At 42.9% G+C, this 18,790-nt stretch overlaps 1 protein-coding gene across 9 annotated transcripts in view; it reads right to left on the bottom strand.

The window, feature by feature from the left end:
* PTPRT (protein tyrosine phosphatase receptor type T) overlaps positions 1-18,790 on the bottom strand; it is a 253,569-nt gene that overhangs the window by 41,109 nt on the left and 193,670 nt on the right. For 8 of the 9 annotated variants that reach the window (XM_069953700.1, XM_069953698.1, XM_069953699.1 and 5 more), the window contains 4 exons: positions 16,360-16,502; positions 13,679-13,756; positions 13,310-13,345; positions 11,667-11,854 (listed from right to left, as the gene is read on the bottom strand). In XM_069953700.1, coding sequence (XP_069809801.1) covers positions 11,667-11,854; positions 13,310-13,345; positions 13,679-13,756; positions 16,360-16,502 — 445 coding nt within the window. The remainder of the gene's footprint in view (positions 1-11,666; positions 11,855-13,309; positions 13,346-13,678; positions 13,757-16,359; positions 16,503-18,790) is intronic. The other variant, XM_069953704.1, reaches the window with a different exon arrangement.

Below are 18,790 nucleotides of genomic sequence, written 5' to 3'. Positions count from 1 at the left end.
TATAAACGCCAACTCAAGTTACAAGAGATCATGGCAAGCAAGGTCCAATAGCACAAGTGAACTTCTCATGAGATGCCAGAGTCCCGGTCCAGGGTGTGATTGGACCGGCCCTCTGACATCCAGATCACACAGAAAGGGGATAAGTGGAGAATGGACTTTCCATCACTACTTAGCCTAAACCATCTGCATCCCAGGACTAGGATAAAAGAAGAAACCAGACGGGTGTGGTGGAACCTGTCAATCACCACACAGCAATAAGGCAGCATTCAGACTGGTAGGAAACACACACACTGAATCATGGCCAAAAGCGCATTACTTTATAGACCACACTGAGGTCTGAACAAGCACGAACATAACAGAGGTATATTGGCTTCCTTTCCCCTATTATGCGACTAAAACGTCAGCAACGCCAAGATGACTCAGATGATATGTAGACAGGATTGGGTGAAGCTGTTCTGGAGACACGTTCCCTTGAAACATCTGAGACTTCTCAAATCAACCATTTGAAGACTGTAAATCAGTTCACTATGGAGGAAGAGTAGTCATAAAAGCAATGAGCACGACCATGCAGGCGCATAGAGAAACCACTTATTCACACAGAGGTAATAAATTCACGTTAGAATGGTAAAGCAATCCTCGCTGTGCGGTAGGGAAGAAGCCGCAATTATGAAGCATGGTGGGTACGCCATACGAGCCTTTCTGAGAGACATCTCGGCCTAAATAACGTATAAGAGAAAATACATCAGTGACCCAAGCAGAAAAGTTGAGTTTTGCCCTTGTGGCTTCTCCCAGGCCGGAGCCTGGCTTCTCATTTATTCTCATTTACGTTCTGCCGCGAGTCGTATAAGGTAAATTATACTTCAAGTGAATGAATCTGACAAAGACGTAGTAATAAAAGGAAGCGGATGGAGATCTCCCCCGCACTGGATGAACTGCATTGTACTAAGAGATATACGCTTCATGATCTCTTCTTTTATCATAACCATGAAATGTGATAACAATTTGCCAAAATTCAAAAAATGTACTTAAGAGTTCCGGAAAGTTTTTCCTTTTTCTTTTTTTTATCTCCATAGTCGTTTTTAGTGCTGAGATATAAGCAATATATATAAGTGATATAAGTAATATACATATCTGTATAACCTTCTGACCCTAGTTGATTTTAAAACTATTTTTTGTTTGTATATTGATGTGTTGTTATATGACAATTTTCAATAAAAAAAAGATTTTGTAAAAAAAAACACTATTTTTTTCCTCCAGAGTGCCCCTTTAAGGCCACTTTACAGTAGAAAAAAAAATACTGAAAATCCTGAGTGTTATTTTGTAGATAATAAACCTTCTCAGTAGAAGCTTATCGAGAACTATAGGGGAATTGTGCTTCTTAGAATTGCTCTCTGCATCTTCTTGCCGATTCTCCCCGTGGCCTCGGGGTCTTCTCATTTGTCCTGTTATCTGCAGCGCTCTATTGAAATTAGCGCTCGCCATCTCGGAAATTCCCATTTATTTACATTATTGATTCCTGGTTATCTGCGTTCTTTTATTAGAGTAAACTTCCCGTTTAGTTGCGCTTCATTGACACTTGAACTAATCTGCACTGGTTTTATTGAGAATGACATTACGGAATCGGGGCCTTATCTTGCTCTCTCGGTTACAAGGCGTTTGTGGGTTTTTTCGACACTCGAGAAAAGTCTACAGTGAGGTTTGCGCCTCAGTAATAGTACAGCAATACCCAGGGCCCCTTAATAATGCAACAGGCGTTGCCTCAAAGCCGCAAGCGGGCGTCACATGATGGGAGTCACAAATGCTTCTTAATGGGGACCCGCGCTTGTCACGTAAGACTATTTATTGCTTTCCCGGTTTGTGACACAGAAATACAATGTCGCTGATCCTCCCGCAGCCCTGGCCGCACAGAATCCATGACATATATTTAAGGCCGGGTAATAAAGATGTCTGCACGCTGTGTGAACGCCACAAACACAGCATAAGCAATCACGGTTTTCTAAGCCCGGTTTCCTTGACAACAAATAGAATTCGGGCAGCGAATAAATGCAGCTGAAGCCTCTGAATCGTCTCTGATTGTAAGCAAAGAAACGCGCGGTTTGTGCTGAAGTTTCCCCCCCATTAATTCCCTCAATATCTCCAAATAGAAGCTCTGCTGAGAGGACCGGCTGATACATATTTATAAAGTTATTCTGTAATGCTAAGTTACCGGGGAAGAATGATGCAGGAACGAAGGGGGGATGATGAGGAGGAGGAAGAAAGGGATAGGGGATGAGGAAAAGGAGGGAGAGAGGTAACTGGAGAGGTTGAGACATAAGGTGCAAAGAACAGGAGATAGTGAGACATAGGGAGCGAAGAAAAGGGGGGTCGTAGAGGGAGGAGATTGGTGACAGGGGATGGTGAGATATAGGGAGCGAAGAAAAGGGGGGTGTAGAGGAAGGAAGGAGATAGGTGACGGGAGACGGTGAGACATAAGGTGCGAAGAACAGGGGATGGTGAGACATAGGGAGCGAAGAAAAGGGGGGTCGTAGAGGGAGGAGATTGGTGACAGGGGATGGTGAGACATAAGGTGCGAAGAACAGGGGATGGTGAGACATAGGGAGTGAAGAAAAGGGGGGTCGTAGAGGGAGGAGATTGGTGACAGGGGATGGTGAGACATAAGGTGCGAAGAACAGGGGATGGTGAGACATAGGGAGCGAAGAAAAGGGGGGTCGTAGAGGGAGGAGATTGGTGACAGGGGATGGTGAGACATAGGGAGCGAAGAAAAGGGGGGTGTAGAGGAAGGAAGGAGATAGGTGACGGGAGACGGTGAGACATAAGGTGCAAAGAACAGGAGATGGTGAGACATAGGGAACAAAAAACAGGGGATGGTGAGACATAGGGAGCAAAGAACAGGAGATGGTGAGACATAGGGAGGGAAGAAAGGGGGGGGTCGTAGAGGAAGGAGATAGGTGACGGAAGACGGTGAGACATAAGGTGCGAAGAACAGGAGATGATGGGACATAGGGAGTGAAGAAAAGGGAGGTCGTAGAGGAAGGAAGGAAATAAGTTACAGGAGACGGTGACACCTGGGGTGAGAAGAACAGGAGATGGTGAGACATAGGGTGCAAAGAATGGGGTAGTCATAGGGAAAGGAAGGAGATAGGTGACGGGAGACAGTGAGACATAAGGTGCTAAGAACAGGGGATGGTGAGACATAGGGATTGAAGAAAAGGGGGGTCGTAGAGGAAGGAAGGAGAGAGGTGACGGGAGACAGTGAGACATAAGGTGCGAAGAACGTGTGTGTGTGTGGGGGGGGGGGGGGGTCGCAGAGGAAGGATGGAAATAGGTAACGGGAGACTTTGCGACCTGTGGTGCAAAGAACAGGGGAGGGGGGTCATAGAGGAAGGAAATAGGTAACAGGAGATGGTGAAACATAGGGTGCGAAGAACGGAGGGGCAAGAGGGAAAAAAGTAACAGGACACAATGAAAAATAGGGTGCGGAGAAAAGGGGGTCATAGAAGAAGGAGGGAGATGGGTTATGGGAGATGATGAAACAGATGGTACAAAGAACAGGGGGCGTTTGAGGAGGGTGGGTGATAGTTAATAGGAAACAGTGAGACATATGTTGCAAAGAACAGGAGATGGTGAGATATTCAGTGCGAAGAACAGGGGGGTCGTAGAGGAAGGAGACAGGTAACAGGAGACAGTAAGACATGGGGTACAAAGAGCAAGGGGGGGTTGTACATGAAGAAGGGAGTTAGGTTATGGGAGAGGGTGAGACATGGGGTACAAAGAAAGAGGGGGGTCGTCCCTGAAGAAGGGAGTTAGGTTATGGGAGAGGGTGAGACATGGGGTACAAAGAAAGAGGGGGGGTCGTCCCTGAAGAAGGGAGTTAGGTAATGGGAGAGGGTGAGACATGGGGTACAAAAAACGAGGGGGGTCGTACATGAAAAAGGGAGTTAAGTAATGGGAGAGCGTGAGACATTGGGTGCGAAGAATAGGGGGGGGGGTCATACATGAAGAAGGGAGTTAGGTATTGGTAGAGGGTGAGACATTGGGTGCGAAGAATAGGGGGGTTGTACATGAAGAAGGGAGTTAGGTAATGGGAGAGGATGAGACATTGGGTGCGAAGAATAGGGGGGGGGGGTCATACATGAAGAAGGGAGTTAGGTATTGGTAGAGGGTGAGACATTGGGTGTGAAGAATGAAGGTGGGTCATAGAGGAAGGAGGGTAGGGAATGAGGCTCGCACAGAACACAGAAAGTCTCTATAAAATTTGGAGCTGGACCGGTAACAACGGGAGACCGTAATATAAACATTTCTAAAGAGGCATCACAAGTAGTATTACGAAAAACACAAAGCCCAATTGTAATAAGGGAAGAAAACAAAGGAGCAGAGAAAAGACATGACAGGCGTGTTAGAGACATTCAGGCGGAAAATAATTAAGAAGGGAGTTTTGCCGATGATATGCATTGTTTGGTGTGTGCCACATGAAGCGTAAGTAGGGTGGGTGGGTTACCTCCCTCCTGGCGTAGTCTTGCCATATATAATAAAACAAATAAACCGGTTTTCAGTAACGGTTAGCAGTTCATTTTCCTATTTTCCATTCTTCTTGCTGCTCAAAAATTCTGTTTTTTCCCCTCTCTCTTTTTTTTAAAGAGACATTGCTCAGTCAAGCATTTCATGTTCTACAATGAGATATGGGCTCTGTTTGCATCTCCTAAGGCCCTGTGTTTTTTATTTTATTTTATTTTTTTCCTGGTATTATTTCTTGTGCATTTACAACAGAACGTCCTTTGAGAAATAGTGTTAATGCAAACACACAGGAAAATACAGCACGACTAGAACTCTTTGCCTTTGATATAACTCGACTGAAGAACGGTGGTGAGAGGCAGCACAACAGAAGTGGAATGGGGAATTGAAATTGGAGATGTAGGAATGAATGCAGAAATAGAGATGTAATAAAGAGAAAAATCACAAACAATGGGGGTGAAGAGACGGAAGCAGATTGCACAATGAATCTCTGAGCTTCTCCGCCATGCTATTAATACAATAGGCCCAATGTTCGCTGCTCTGTAATGTATTTATCCAGCCATAATAATAAATCCACCTGCCTAATATTGTTTAAGTTCTTTTCAGGCTCTGACTCCTCAAGTCCTGGTCTCTGAAGGCGTCAGACGTTAGCAGCAGATCCTTTATCTCCTGTAAGATGTGAGCCCCCCCCCCCCAATGGATCAGACACATCCCACAGATGCCCCATTGGACAGAGATGTGGGGAATGTGGCGGCCAAGTCAACACCATGAACTCGAATGACATGTTTTGCGGTGTGGAAGGATCCACTGCCACTAGAGGATCCTACTGTCACAGAAAGAGGGATTTGGTTTACAATAGTGTTAAGTGTTTGGGTTTGGCAACGTTCTCCAAACCTGAACCCTCTGCATTTTACTCCCTGTGGCTGAAGAAGTTTGATGCTGCCCTAGGGAGTCCTGGAAAACATGGAAACATCCATAAGCCAAGGGTTTTATTCATGCTTTACTGGCAGCCCTAGGACAGCATCCAGCTTCTCCAGCTGCTGAGAGTCAAACGCTGATCATTCAGGTTCGAAGAGCATTGCCAAACCTGAACAGTTCGGCACATTTGCTCAACACTATTCTACAACAACATTTAGGTCAGTACAGTTATATCCACATGAATGGCAGGAGTTAAGGTTTCTTCTAATAGTATCCAAGAAAAGCAACTTTACATACCCAGCTAGCTAAAAAAAAGTCATCAGACCAGTCCACCTTCTTACATCGTTCCATACTCCAGTTATGCTGCTCACATGCACATTGTAGTCACTTGCCTCCATGGACAGGGGTCAGCATGGGCTCCATGAAAGGTCCGCAGCCCTACACACAACATGCTTTGATGCACTATACCACACCATTTTATCATAGCCAGCATTAACTTTTTTTTAACAGTTTGAGCTGAGCTAAAGCTTCTATGGGATTGTTCTAGAAGGGTTAGCCTTGGTACCACTTCACATGTTCATCAATAACCCTTGGCTGCCATGCCCTTTCTTGCATAGTGGTTACCTCCACTCCTATGGACACAAGAGGAAAATGGAACATAAAAAATAAAATGGAGTTGATTCATCACAACGCGTGTCTAGGTCGTTCCTACCACTGCATATACAGTGAAATCTCTCCAAAAGACCCACCACTATGAGGAGACCAAGCACATATGTAGACCAGATTTCTTCTGATGGATTTTCAGTCCACCAGATATATGTATAGTGGCCATTTTCTTTAAAAAGACCACCCCCATAGAAGATCACTTAACACTGGGTGGTCTTCTCAAACAAGGTCCAAAAGATCCACCACTATGAGGATACCAAGCACGTATGTAGACCAGATTTCTTCTGATGGATTTTCAGTCCACCAGATATATGAATAATTTCCATTCCTTTGAGAAGACCACCTCTATAGAAGAACATTTAACACTGGGTGGTCTTCTCAATGAAGTTTCATAATAGTTTCAACTAGTCACAACATGGCATGACAGCCAGATTATACTGTCCATGAGTGATAAGTACAGTACTAAAGTCAGGATTCATTTTTGTGTGGGGCATTAGACACAATGACCAGGTTCGGAGGTAGGATTCATGGGGCCCCATAGCAGTTGCCTGGTCTGCCTATATTGTAGCTACGCCATTGACTCTAACCTGTTATAAAACTACAGAAAGCTCAAAAATATTTAGTATTGATTAAAACAAGAGTCTAATTTTGTACGTTCTAATTTTATTCTCATAAAAATATAATTTGTAATTTTTAGATGTTGGCGAAGTCTTTATCAGCGCGTTTGTTGCTGTGAAAAACGAGTCACACAATTGACCCCTAGATTAAATAAAGGCTTCTTTATGTCAGCGAAGATTAAGAACCCTTGTGCCTCCTAATAGCAAATCTTTGTATTCCACTCTGCCGGTATCTGCCGGTCTGGGACAGACACTGCCAGAGAGAAATTAATGTTCTGGAGGGGACATGACCGGTAATACACTGCATCAATTAGAAGGGCTAGTCGGAAACGGTGTGCTACAGTACTATGGGAATGGCCACTTGTGTGTTCAGGTATGGTGGGGACACGTCTACAGGTTGACATCTATTGTATGTGTAAAGAAATGATCATAGGTGTCATTTTATATGGAATCGTCATGGCATTTCCTTGACGGTTAAAGAAGTGATAGATGTTTTAATTGAGCGGTTGTGCACATCACTCTCCAGCTTTGGTCTTTGTCCAGTTGACTGGGGGCAGATTGCAGCGAGTTACGGAGTGAAGCTTACCTCTGTGAGCTTCTTCTGGTTCTTTCTAACAATTGGTGGGGGGACCGGTCAACTGTGTTATGTTTATGGTAAAAGAGAAGGTTCAGACATATGTAATTTCAACTTCCGGATCCTTTTGCTCTCAGGAGAGAATGGATCCTCCACTTTCTTTCATTAAATGGACACCATACATGTTGATAAAATGTTGGCTGAATCCAACAACTTCAGTGGGACCAGTCAACTCACTAATGTGTAATATGTATATGTCGTTCCCCCCGCCAACAGATAATGGATTTTAACTCCGACACTAGAGATAAGTTCAGGTTCAGCAACTCCTCCAAACACTCCGCCCATCTGGAAAATGTGTTTGCCATCCTAGGGCTGATAGAACTAAAAAGTTAAATAGGTTTCTGTCAGAGATATAACTGATGGCCGAACAAACGTCAGTTAATAAAAGGTGTATGGCCAGTTGGCCAACTTTACCCGAGCATCCAAGCACCATGATGTGCTTGGTCAAAAATCGAGGTAGACTTAGCACTAGGTTGACCGAGCTTGTGTGATCAACACTAATGGGCTGTCCTCAGGATAGGCATTATACTCAACATTATACTGGTGGGGTTCAATTCCCACACGGTACCACTGCTATAACTGGGACCAAAGTACAAGTGGAACCACCACCAGTGCTCTCAGTTGTTTCTGTGTACTCAGGATGCAGATCTGATTGAAAACTTTTGTGAACTTCTTTATTTTACCCTTTTATAGGTAGTATTTATTGGTATTATTGGTTTTCCTATAGCAGGTTTTCAGTATGGGGACAATAGTTGATCCACGTAGAGCGGTATGATTTGTTAACTGTATGACTGTATTATTTATATTATGTAACATATTTTTATGTACCCTAGTAATACTGGTCCAAAATTTGCCCTCGAGTCCTTAGGGGTGCGTACGCCCTTAGCTGCCGCTCTACAGATGTCTGAGATGCAAACATCCCTTTAAGGTAATAACACTCTACATCAAAGAAATTGGAGATGTTTTTCTGCTGTAAATTATTCACAAATAAACTAATAACATGAAAAAGATTTGAGGAGCCAAAGGTGATTCTATATGTCTAATATTAGCAGCTACCCAAATTTAGATGCATGAAAGAGTCTGACAATAAAAAAAAAATTAAGTTACAAATAGACAAAAAAAAAATGTTTTTTTTTGGCCTGTTTCCCACAAAGCACCAGATGTTGAATGGAGACGTTGTATGGTAAACGTAGAAATCCAACAAACAATTTAAGAAATACAATCTATAATATTATAAAGCAGATTTAGTCTCGGACAAGGTACTCAGGAGATGGGATAATGCGACTCCCACACATTTCCTAACAAGAACTGGTATTTAATAGAAAACAACCTATAACGAGAGCACAAAAGTCCTTGAGGAACAACAGAGGCAGAGAAAAATGGTTACGACTATGACTCTTTGTATAAAGTGGCCCCATAACGTAGAGCTAAGCTTCATCAATGTTCTCTGAGCCAGAGTGCTTAGCATTTGACTGTCGGTGACTGAAGAAGTCGGATGCCTATGGTTCCATCCATGTTTTCCAGAACTCTCTTACTCTTCAGTAGTGTTGAGCGAACTTGCTAAACTGTTCTTGTTATGCAACGTTCTCCGGACCTGAGCTCTTGGCATTTGACTCCTGGCATCTGGAGAAGTTGGATTCCAACCTAGGGCTTTCAGGAAAACATGGATATAGTCTATACCTGTAACCATTTTTTCAGACATGGGGAGTTAAATGCCAAGTGTTCGGGTTTAGAGAAGTTGATGAACCTGAACTTAAACTTTAAGTTCACTCATCTCTATCCAGGACCCTTTTGTTTTCAGAGATAAGCTACCACCGGAAGGGTCTAGCAGCCTTCCTCTCTTCACTCCACTGAGAACACAAGTATGTTTGGCCATGCCAAATGTTCATGTGTATGCAGGGAATGGGAGAGATTGGCTATGAAAGTTGGAGAACTTATCTATCCATCAGCCTGCCGATCTGATATGGAGAGAACTCAGCGGTCACCAGAGAACTTTATTCTGACAAATCTCTTCAAGCCTAAAGGTTAAAACATTATTTTTATTGTATCCAATGAAAAAAAACTATATACATTGCTAGACCAGCATTGTAGGCTTTGAAAGACTTCACAACATCTCTGTGGAGACTAAAGACCTGAACATGGCTGGACTTTGGTCCCTATTGCCACTTTAGTATAGACACAAAAACTCTAAAGAAATTTTTTCCTGTATTTTCTTTTTTTCTTGTAAATAGATGCCGTAATGCCATAAGCCGGTGAATGTCCTCTTTGGGCACGACAGATGCATAACTAATATAATAATATCTCTTACAATTTATTTAAGCTAAAATAAAAGCAAAATACAAAATAAATGACAATGTCAGGAAAGTAAAATGCAATAGATTTAAGATAGCACCGAGGGATTTAGCAAATGTATTTATAGTGCTTAACGGTGGAATCTGGAAAGGGCATTGATCTATTAAAAGGACAGCCAGTACTAAATAGGAGAGGGCTGGGGGATATGACATAGTTTTATCCTGTACAGCCTCTTGTAGGTTAATCTGTAGACTAAGCCTGTCTGTGACTGTTTTAATGGCTCCCTCCCTGGGGCCAATGCTAATCGCCCTCGATAGTCCTAATGGAGAAGAGATGGGCTCTTATTAAGCTGGAAAGGGACAGTCTCTGCTCCCAGCTGTGTTACTGGCTGAATAATTACCAGGACCACAGAGAAAAATGCTTTGGGGTATTTAGAGAATAACCTCTGAATAACGATAGAAGGAGATGGAAAAGAAAGTGGTATCGGAAGCAGTGAAGCACCTACGCGAGTCAGCTGTAGAGGCGATAGTAGTCGATCTTAAAAAGGTTATCTAACTTTGTAAAATGTTGAGTGAGCACTTAAATGCTCGAGTGCTTGCTACTTGAGTGGAGCAATTTTCAAAGCTGGAGTGCTCAACTAGTAACGAGCCCTATTAAAATCAATTTAATGGGAGCATTTAACCAGGTGCCTCCTGCTCGACAGAGAAGTAGGTGCCTGGTTAACCTATATTATTTTTGTTCTAATTTCGGAATATTTGTTTAAACATTCATTCAAGGGACAAAATGTGCAAAATATATAACAAAAAAGTTAAATAGGTTTCTGATGGCCGAACAAACGTCAGTTAATGAAGGTGTATGGCCAGTTGGCCAACTTTACCCGAGCATCCAACCACCATGATGTGCTCGGTCAAAAATCGAGGTAGACTTAGGACTATGCTCAACCGAGCTTGTGTGATCAACACTAATGGGCTGTTCTCAGGATAGGCTATCAACAGTATACTGGTGGGGTTCAATTCCCCACACGGTACCACTGCTATAACTGGGCCCAAAGTGTAAGTGGAAGCACCACCAGTGGAACTGCTCTTAATAATTTCTGTGTACTCAGGATGCAGATCTGATTGAAAACTTTTGTGAACTTTTTTATTTTACCCTTTTATAGGTAGTATTTATTGGTATTATTGGTTTTCCTATAGCAGGTTTTCAGTATGGGGACAATAGTTGATCCTCGTAGAGCGGTATGATTTTTTTTAACTGTATGACTGTATTATTTATATTATGTAACATATTTTTATGTACCCTAGTAATACTGGTCCAAAATTTGCCCTCGAGTCCTTGGGGGTGCGTACGCCCTTAGCCGCCGTTCTACAGATGTCTGAGATGCAAACATCCCTTTAACGTAATAACACTCTACATCAAAGAAGTTGGAGATGTTTTTCTGCTGTAAATTATTCACAAATAAACTAATTACATGAAAAAGATTTGAGGAGCCAAAGGTGATTTGGAATTCTATATGTCTAATATTAGCAGCTACCCAAATTTAGATGCATGAAAGAGCTTGAAAATTAAAAAATAAAGTTACAAATAGACAAAAAAATTTTTTTGGCTTGTTTCCCATAAAGCACCAGATGTTGAATGGAGATGTTGTATGGTAAACGTAGAAATCCAACAAACAATTTAAGAAATACAATCTATAATATTATGAAGCAGATTTAGTCTCGGACAAGGTACTCGGGAGATGGGATAATGCGACTCCCACACATTTCCTAACAAGAACTGGTATTTAATAGAAAACAACCTATAACGAGAGCACAAAAGTCCTTGAGGAACAACAGAGGCAGAGAAGAATGTTACTAAAAATTCTGTCTTTCTATTCTAAGAACCAGGCAGATAATAGAGAGAACTCACCAAGGTTGTTCACCAAAAAGCCGACGAATTCTAGTTTTGTACACATAATGGCAGCTTAAGTGATTTTTTTGCAGAATATACAATTAAAAAATCCCATCGATGAAAGACTACAAAAAACTCACCTCATATTCTTCTTTAAAGCCATACCCTTGACCCCTCTTCATCTGGGTGATATGCTGTAGAAGATCTGCCACACGGATGGCCGGCTGGAGTTGTCCACGGGGATAGGCCATCTCCAATGGCTCACACGTCCGGTATGGGTGGGTCTGTATGGTTAACGTAGGTTGGTTTAACTCTACGTGGCTGCTGTCTGTAGGAAAGGAAGGATCAGGGTGGAAATCAGACTGGGAAAGAACAATGTTGCTGTGTAAAACTGTAGACTGGCCTGGTTGTTGTTAATGTATCTACTGAGCTGCCAAGTTACTGTCAGATTGCTGGAATCTTGTTTTTTTTACAATGCTTTTCAAAACAACAAATCATGTGTGATAAAACCCCAATAAAACAAATTATACCTTAAAGATTAACACAATTGTCAGCCGGTTGTTAAGCTAGATTTTACACAATGCCTTAACAACAAAGGAAGATAATAAATGCCCATCTATAGGTCGAATAATACAGAAAAATGTGATTGCACTAAAAGGGGAAAATAAGAAAAGAAATCAAACTCAATGTACGGATTCCCCGCCAATCCCCTGAGAGTCTTTTCTTTCTGGGGCCCTTTGACACAAATATGTAAGTGCTCAAACCAATCAAAAGCTTTGGTGGGTCATGGGTGATTGGCCACAACCTGTATATGTGAACAAAATCCCATTCTTATGATTGGGTCTTGCAGGTAGGACCCTAAAATTCTGGCCAACTCCCGATGAAAATCCAATGGAAACAATAACTAAAGTTCTAGTTCCACTCTTTAATGGAGTTGCAGCTATTGTTTTTTGTGATTGGCCATGTTCATGTCGAGAGGAATCAGATACCAACAGGAGTCGGAAAACGTCAGAACAGGACCAATGAGATCAGCATGGCTACGACTATGACTCTTTATATGAGGTGGCCCCATAATGTAGCGTTAAGCTTCATCAATGTTCTGTGAGCCAGAGTGCTTAGCATTTGACTCTCGGTGACTGAAGAAGTCGGATTCCTATGGTTCTATCCATGTTTTCCAGAACTCTCGTTTTCTTTAGTAGTCTTGAGCGAACTTGCTGAACTGTTCTTGTTATGCAACGTTCTCTGAACCTGAGCTCTTGGCATTTGACTCCTGGCATCTAGAGAAGATGGATGCCAACCTCTATCCTCTATCAGGAAAACATGGATGGGGCCTATGTTCTATGACTGTCAGAGCTCCTTAGGGCGGCATTAAAATTCTCCACCCACCAGGAGTCAAATGCATTCAGGTTCAGAAAACGTCACAGAACCCGAACAGTTCTGTAAGTCGTTCAACACTTCATATAAGTTGTGACATTAAAAAACATGGCTGACCTAAAGTTTTTTGTGACTTTTTTGTTGTTAAATATGTTTTACATAATCATTTTGACCTTTATGTCTGCACTATGGGCAAAGGACAGATAAATCATGAACAGCACCACGGCTTAGTGAATAGAAGGCAGGAAGAATGGGAGTTGAGAAACGGAGAACCCTTGATGGTTTAAAGGACACATATATGGCGTATAGAGCCACCGATTGACCTTCATGCATACCGGTCAGAAATATTGATATCAGACTACTTAGATTACTAATAGAGACTAAGCCCAATGACAAGATGGTTTGTTACCTAGAAGTGTTGAAGAGGGAACAGTGTCCGAGGAAACTGGCGGGTGAACGAAGCCCGAGGAGCAAAGAGACGAGGAAGGAAAGGAGAGAAAAACACAGAATCAGGATCTGATCGCCCAGACAGGTTGTATCGAAGAGAACATATAATAATACTATTACAGCTACTGCACCTAAACTATAAGCCCCTCACTGGTAATGTCATTCTCACCACATTTCGGCAATTATTAATTTTTTTTTTTTAAGGCCAGTCTCACTTATTTCTAGTCTTGCTCATGCACGTTATCTTGGCAGTCGTACTCCTCGTAATGACAGACTCACTGGCTTGCAATAGCATTCTCACAGGATAGGCTTGTCCATCGTAAAGCCCTACCTGAGTAGCAGGAATTGAGTAAGGATTTTCCCTGCAGGTTTTTGCTTTGTATAGAGAAGGAGCAGGGAGAGGAAGTGCCTGCAGGAAGACAGGTTACACATCAGTCTATCTACGGAACACCCAGCATAGTCTTTACATGAGAAGCTCCTCTGCTCTATCGGGGTCTCCAAGATATACAGGTGCTATGACTCTGAGGGGCTCAATATACAGTTCTACCTATATGTTCTACTGTATGCTTCTTTTCTATGTTTCATAGGGACATTCTGAAAACGGAAAACCACTCAGGAGGTTCCCAATCTCTATACGTGTTTCTAGATTTACCTAGGGGCTCGTCTTCCTTGCCAAGTCCCTATCTATAGTACTTTATTATGACAATGCATTGTTCTGTAGTATTCACCTTTATCTATTGTAAAGAATAAGAACCCTAAATGTATAACTGTGAAACCATTGGCTATAAAGTATTATAACGTATGAATCGGGTATAACCTAAAAAGTAGCATTTCTATGTATCGGCATCCTATACTACGGCTGCCGTGAGACTCTTGGGTTTTCCGCTAGGAATATCCTGGATGTTTGCCAATTATTTTTTTGGTTTATTGACCCGAACTTACTAATACATAGTCATGAGGAAATACACGGTCCCCGTCACAATGACAACATTACAACCCATCAGCACATTTAACAGTCTGGCAATAATCCAAGTTTTTCCATCAACCTAAGGTTCCTGGGAGCTGGAGCAAAGGCTTCTAGAACTCTACGCTTCAGGTTTATAACATTTATATAACATTTATCGAGGGCCTGTCAGAAGTGGTAAATATAAGCCTATGGCCAGATAGGGCTCAGCCTCACGTTTAAGGTCATACTTTTTTTTACCCACTGTACTGAAATATAAGCATTTTTGTAAACATGCAAAATAGGCTGAAGTGCCCAGAGGGCGTTCCCCAATGCAGCAAGAGTCCAGGATTTGCCAGATCATCTCCAATTCTATTGTATCTACATTGAAGGTAAGCGCTCATCCTATCACTATTGGTATCTGATTCAAGCGCCACCTGACTGGGGAGCCACACACAGTCGTCTAGTCTTCTCCTGCTTGGCTATGATGACTATTTATGCCTAGACCCATGGACAGATGGCATTTGTGCAACATTTCAATGGTAGAAGATGGCTTAGAGGCTGTCAATCAAAGACAAGGAGATGGGGGACAGATGCAACAAGGCTCAGAGGATGCGGAGAAATGGATAAGGGTTGGCAAATCTTAGGCTCTTGCAGAATTGGGCACCACCCTCTTGGCACTTCACTTTTTGGAGCTGAAACTAAATATGGGGTAAGAAATATATTAAAGTGTTAATGTCACCTAATAATTTGTCAAAAATGTTCATGTGCTAAAGATCTGTTAAATCTGTTAAAGCATTTCTTAACTCCTTGGCTTGCAACTCAATCTGACTCATTGAAGAAGTGGGGAGCAATTGTTGGGGGTCTCAAGATTGAAATCCCGACAGATTAATACTGTTGACACTTCAGTGTGACATCAACGCTTTAAAGGGGTTGTCCGGGTTAATTTCCAACTTGCGGATCCTGATGTGGCTGCGGGGGGGACATGTCATAAATGTATACTTACCTGTCCTCCTCCTCTGCTGCTCTCAGGCTGCCCGTTCCTCCTAGTGTCAGTGTTTTGGAAACATTGGGTGATGTCCCAGAAATGGCTGCTTAGCATAGATCCTATAATGTCTGTGCTGACCGGCAAATTTCCGGAGGAAGCAGGGCGTCACTAGATGTTTCCAAAACAGTGACAGTAGGAGGAACGGGCGGCCCGAGAGAAGCAGAGGAGCGGGACAGGTAAGTATACATTAATTACATGTCCCCCTCAGCCCCATCAGGATCCACAAGTAGAAAATTATCCCGGACAACGTCTTTAAACCTGATGCCAAAAGCTTGATTTAAAACTAGGCGGCCATCGCCGGGTCTGCTTTAGAGAGACTGTTCTAGAGGAGTCTGAAAAAAAGGGCAGCTTTTAACCTTCTCCACTGCCCTATAGCTGCTACAGGTTGTGTCCCGCTCATGTTTAGTTTGATTATACGCTCTCACAAGACCTTCCATCTAACCAGAGAGGGTCATTTTTAACCTTGGGCAACACTAGGTGACAGTGCCATTTATTTACGGGCCACAATCTTGCATATATGAATTTTCCTCTATATTTGTTCATCTACGCTAAGTTTCCTTCTTTCCATTATCGGAACAAATATCATAATGTGTGAAAACAAAATTGACGTTTAATCATGGGTGGGGGGCAATTTCCCATGGAGGAAGCTCTAACAATTCTCTGCTCCGGGAATAAACAGAGGCAGGTAGGGAGCGCAACGTCTGCTTTAATATCTTATTGAACTTTTTAGGAGCTGCCTGTTGTAGAGGCTTCCGCTCATAGCTGGATCCCAGTGCAAGTATTCAGTCGAAGAATTATTCCATTAAAGCCTTAATAGCCAGTCTATCAGTCTAGAGCGGAAAGCAGCATCGGAGGAAACTGTGCCCGACTGAGGGAAGACGCTAATACTTTTCCCAGTGGGAACTAATAAGTCTTTCCAATTGTGTAAATGCTTTAAACTCCACAATGGATCTCATCGTTCATCCATGATAATTGTCCTAATGATACGGCATCTCCCTCCCAATAACCGCCATGTTCTTACTAAATCCATTGACGTCCTGACAGCTGGAGAACGTGTCTTCGTTGCGGGTAGAGCTGAGTTTGCTGGAGCTTTTATCTGAAGCCACCAGACCCATTTCCCTCTGAGAGCCACTTTGGGTTTCTTTCTGTTTCTTGGCCAATTTCCTAGAGGCAAAAAGAACAGTGTCTGACAAGCTGGAGGCTCACATGTAGGTGACATCGACAGACATGGGTTTTTTTTAATTCTTCGCGTTGAGTCTCTTCCAAAGAGAGACTAATTCTCAGCGTGCTATCCATTCTAGAGGATGTTTCCATCCCCATTGAGTGACACATCCAGGGCTACGCGGCGTAGCTTTGTCTATTAGAGCAAAGGCATTATAATTGGCGGATCATTGGATAATCAGATATAGATGTGATTCAACTGGCTAACACGTCTAGTTCAGCGGCACACATCTCTTTGGAGCTAGCCAAGTAATATTAGTGCTTTTCATGGTGTAATTGGGTGCTCGGGGAGGCTTGGCAGACAGGAGGTTACCGGCAGTGGTAATGTTGTGACACTCGGGCACGGTTTCTTGTAGGCCCTCGGTAATTAACACCTTACATTTCCTCTACAAGGAGAGATTTATCCACAGATCGCTAATGACTTGGAGTCACTTGTTATTAATAATGGGGAGCGAATTACTGCGATGATATTTTTCTATTTAGGGAGATGGGTTGGGGATAGGATGCTGGCAGAACAATCAGACGGCCGTTCTCATTACAAGGGAAGCGAAGCAGCCGCCTTAGATTATCCAAAGGATTTACATACCCATTTACACAGGTAAATGATGCTATCAGACAGGCACGGGTCACTCACTTTTTCTGCTCCTTAGTAGCTATCTCTTAAAGGAACTGTCCAATGATTTACAATTTACATGAACTTATATAAGTAAATAAAATGATTTTATATTTTTATACTTTCCTCCTGTTCTGTTCTTTCCATTTCTCTACCATTGTACATCTAATAATGCGCTTCCTATTTCTGCTGCACACTCTAGATGGGATTTCAGCCAACTCTATCTCCTTATCACTATAAGGGCGGATTATGTGTATGTAGTGGGTGGCTTTATAGTCAAGAAGGTGGAGTGAGACAGAGATAGAGTTGGCTAAATTCCCACCTAGAGAGTACAGCAGGAACAGGAAGTCTGTTATTAGACAGGAAGTGGGGCGTTAGAGGGAACAGAACAGGAAGCTTTCATCAGGAGCAGAAAAAAGAATGAAAAACCACAGGAAGTTACTAAAATAAAATAGTATTAGGCAGCTATCTGCTCATGTAAGGACCCGTAGACCGTGTGTAGGAGGTACCATACTACAGGCAGGGTTCCCATGTGCCACTGTATTATGCTCCATCAGGTTACCCCCTTAAAGCAATGCTTCTAGGGGAGGCTCTCTCTATAAAACAGCATGTGACAGAGCATTGCAACTATAAAACTAGAGGTATATGGAGATGAATAGGTAATGCATCTTTAGGTGCCCTATAATGCCTCTGCACAACATGATAGAGTCCATGATGATGGACAACTGGTTGGGGGGGTGCATAAGAGTTGCCCCCCCCCCAAATAACTGCAGGGGGTATTAATCATATTCACAACACAAGGTGGTTATAGACTGTAACGCAGTATATGGATTATGAACGAGACAAATTACAGTGTTCAATATCAATTACACGTATGACAAGCGTAAACTATCAATTACACCATTCATTGGTTTTAAAATGATGAAAAAATTAAAGGGGTATTCCCATCCAAAAAATAGTAATCCCCTAACCACAGGATGGAAACAACATGCTGATCCCACAGGATAGATGACAAGTAAGAGATCGTGGGGTCTCCGACCTCCATACCCCCCGCTGATCTCGATATCACCCCCCCCGCCTTCTCTGTTATGAATACAGAAGCAGGTACGGCACATGACCCGGGTCTATTCATTCCTATGGAGGTGCCGGAAAGAGCCGAGTTAACACTTTTCTGGCTTACTCAGCTCCTCCCGGCAGCTCCATAGGAATGAATAGACCCGGGTCATGTGCCGTACCCAAGGTTATATTCATACAGAGATCGTGGGGGGTATGGACGGACCCTCCGTGATCTCTTACTTTCCCCTATCCCCTATTTTGCCCAAAAAACCTCTTTAGGGATAATACAATGTACTCCACTTATTCTGGAGTGAATTATACCATTGTTCTCAAGACTGGTGGGGGGGTCCCAGTGATTGGAACTCCATCGATCAGCATGTTGGTGGGGATCCCAGTGATTGGATAGTCACTGATCAGCATGTTGGTGGGGATCCCAGCGATTGGAACCCCACTGACCAGCATGTTGGTGGGGGTCCCAGCGATTGGAACCCCACTGACCAGCATGTTGGTGGGGGTCCCAGTAATTGGAACGTCACTGACCAGCATGTTGGTGGGGGTCCCA

The sequence above is a fragment of the Dendropsophus ebraccatus genome, chromosome 14 (assembly GCF_027789765.1).
Source record: "Dendropsophus ebraccatus isolate aDenEbr1 chromosome 14, aDenEbr1.pat, whole genome shotgun sequence".
In the NCBI taxonomy this organism is placed as follows: Eukaryota; Metazoa; Chordata; class Amphibia; order Anura; family Hylidae; genus Dendropsophus; species Dendropsophus ebraccatus.
The sequence above is the reverse complement of the archived record's forward strand: the minus strand, read 5'-3'. Positions and strand labels throughout refer to the sequence as shown.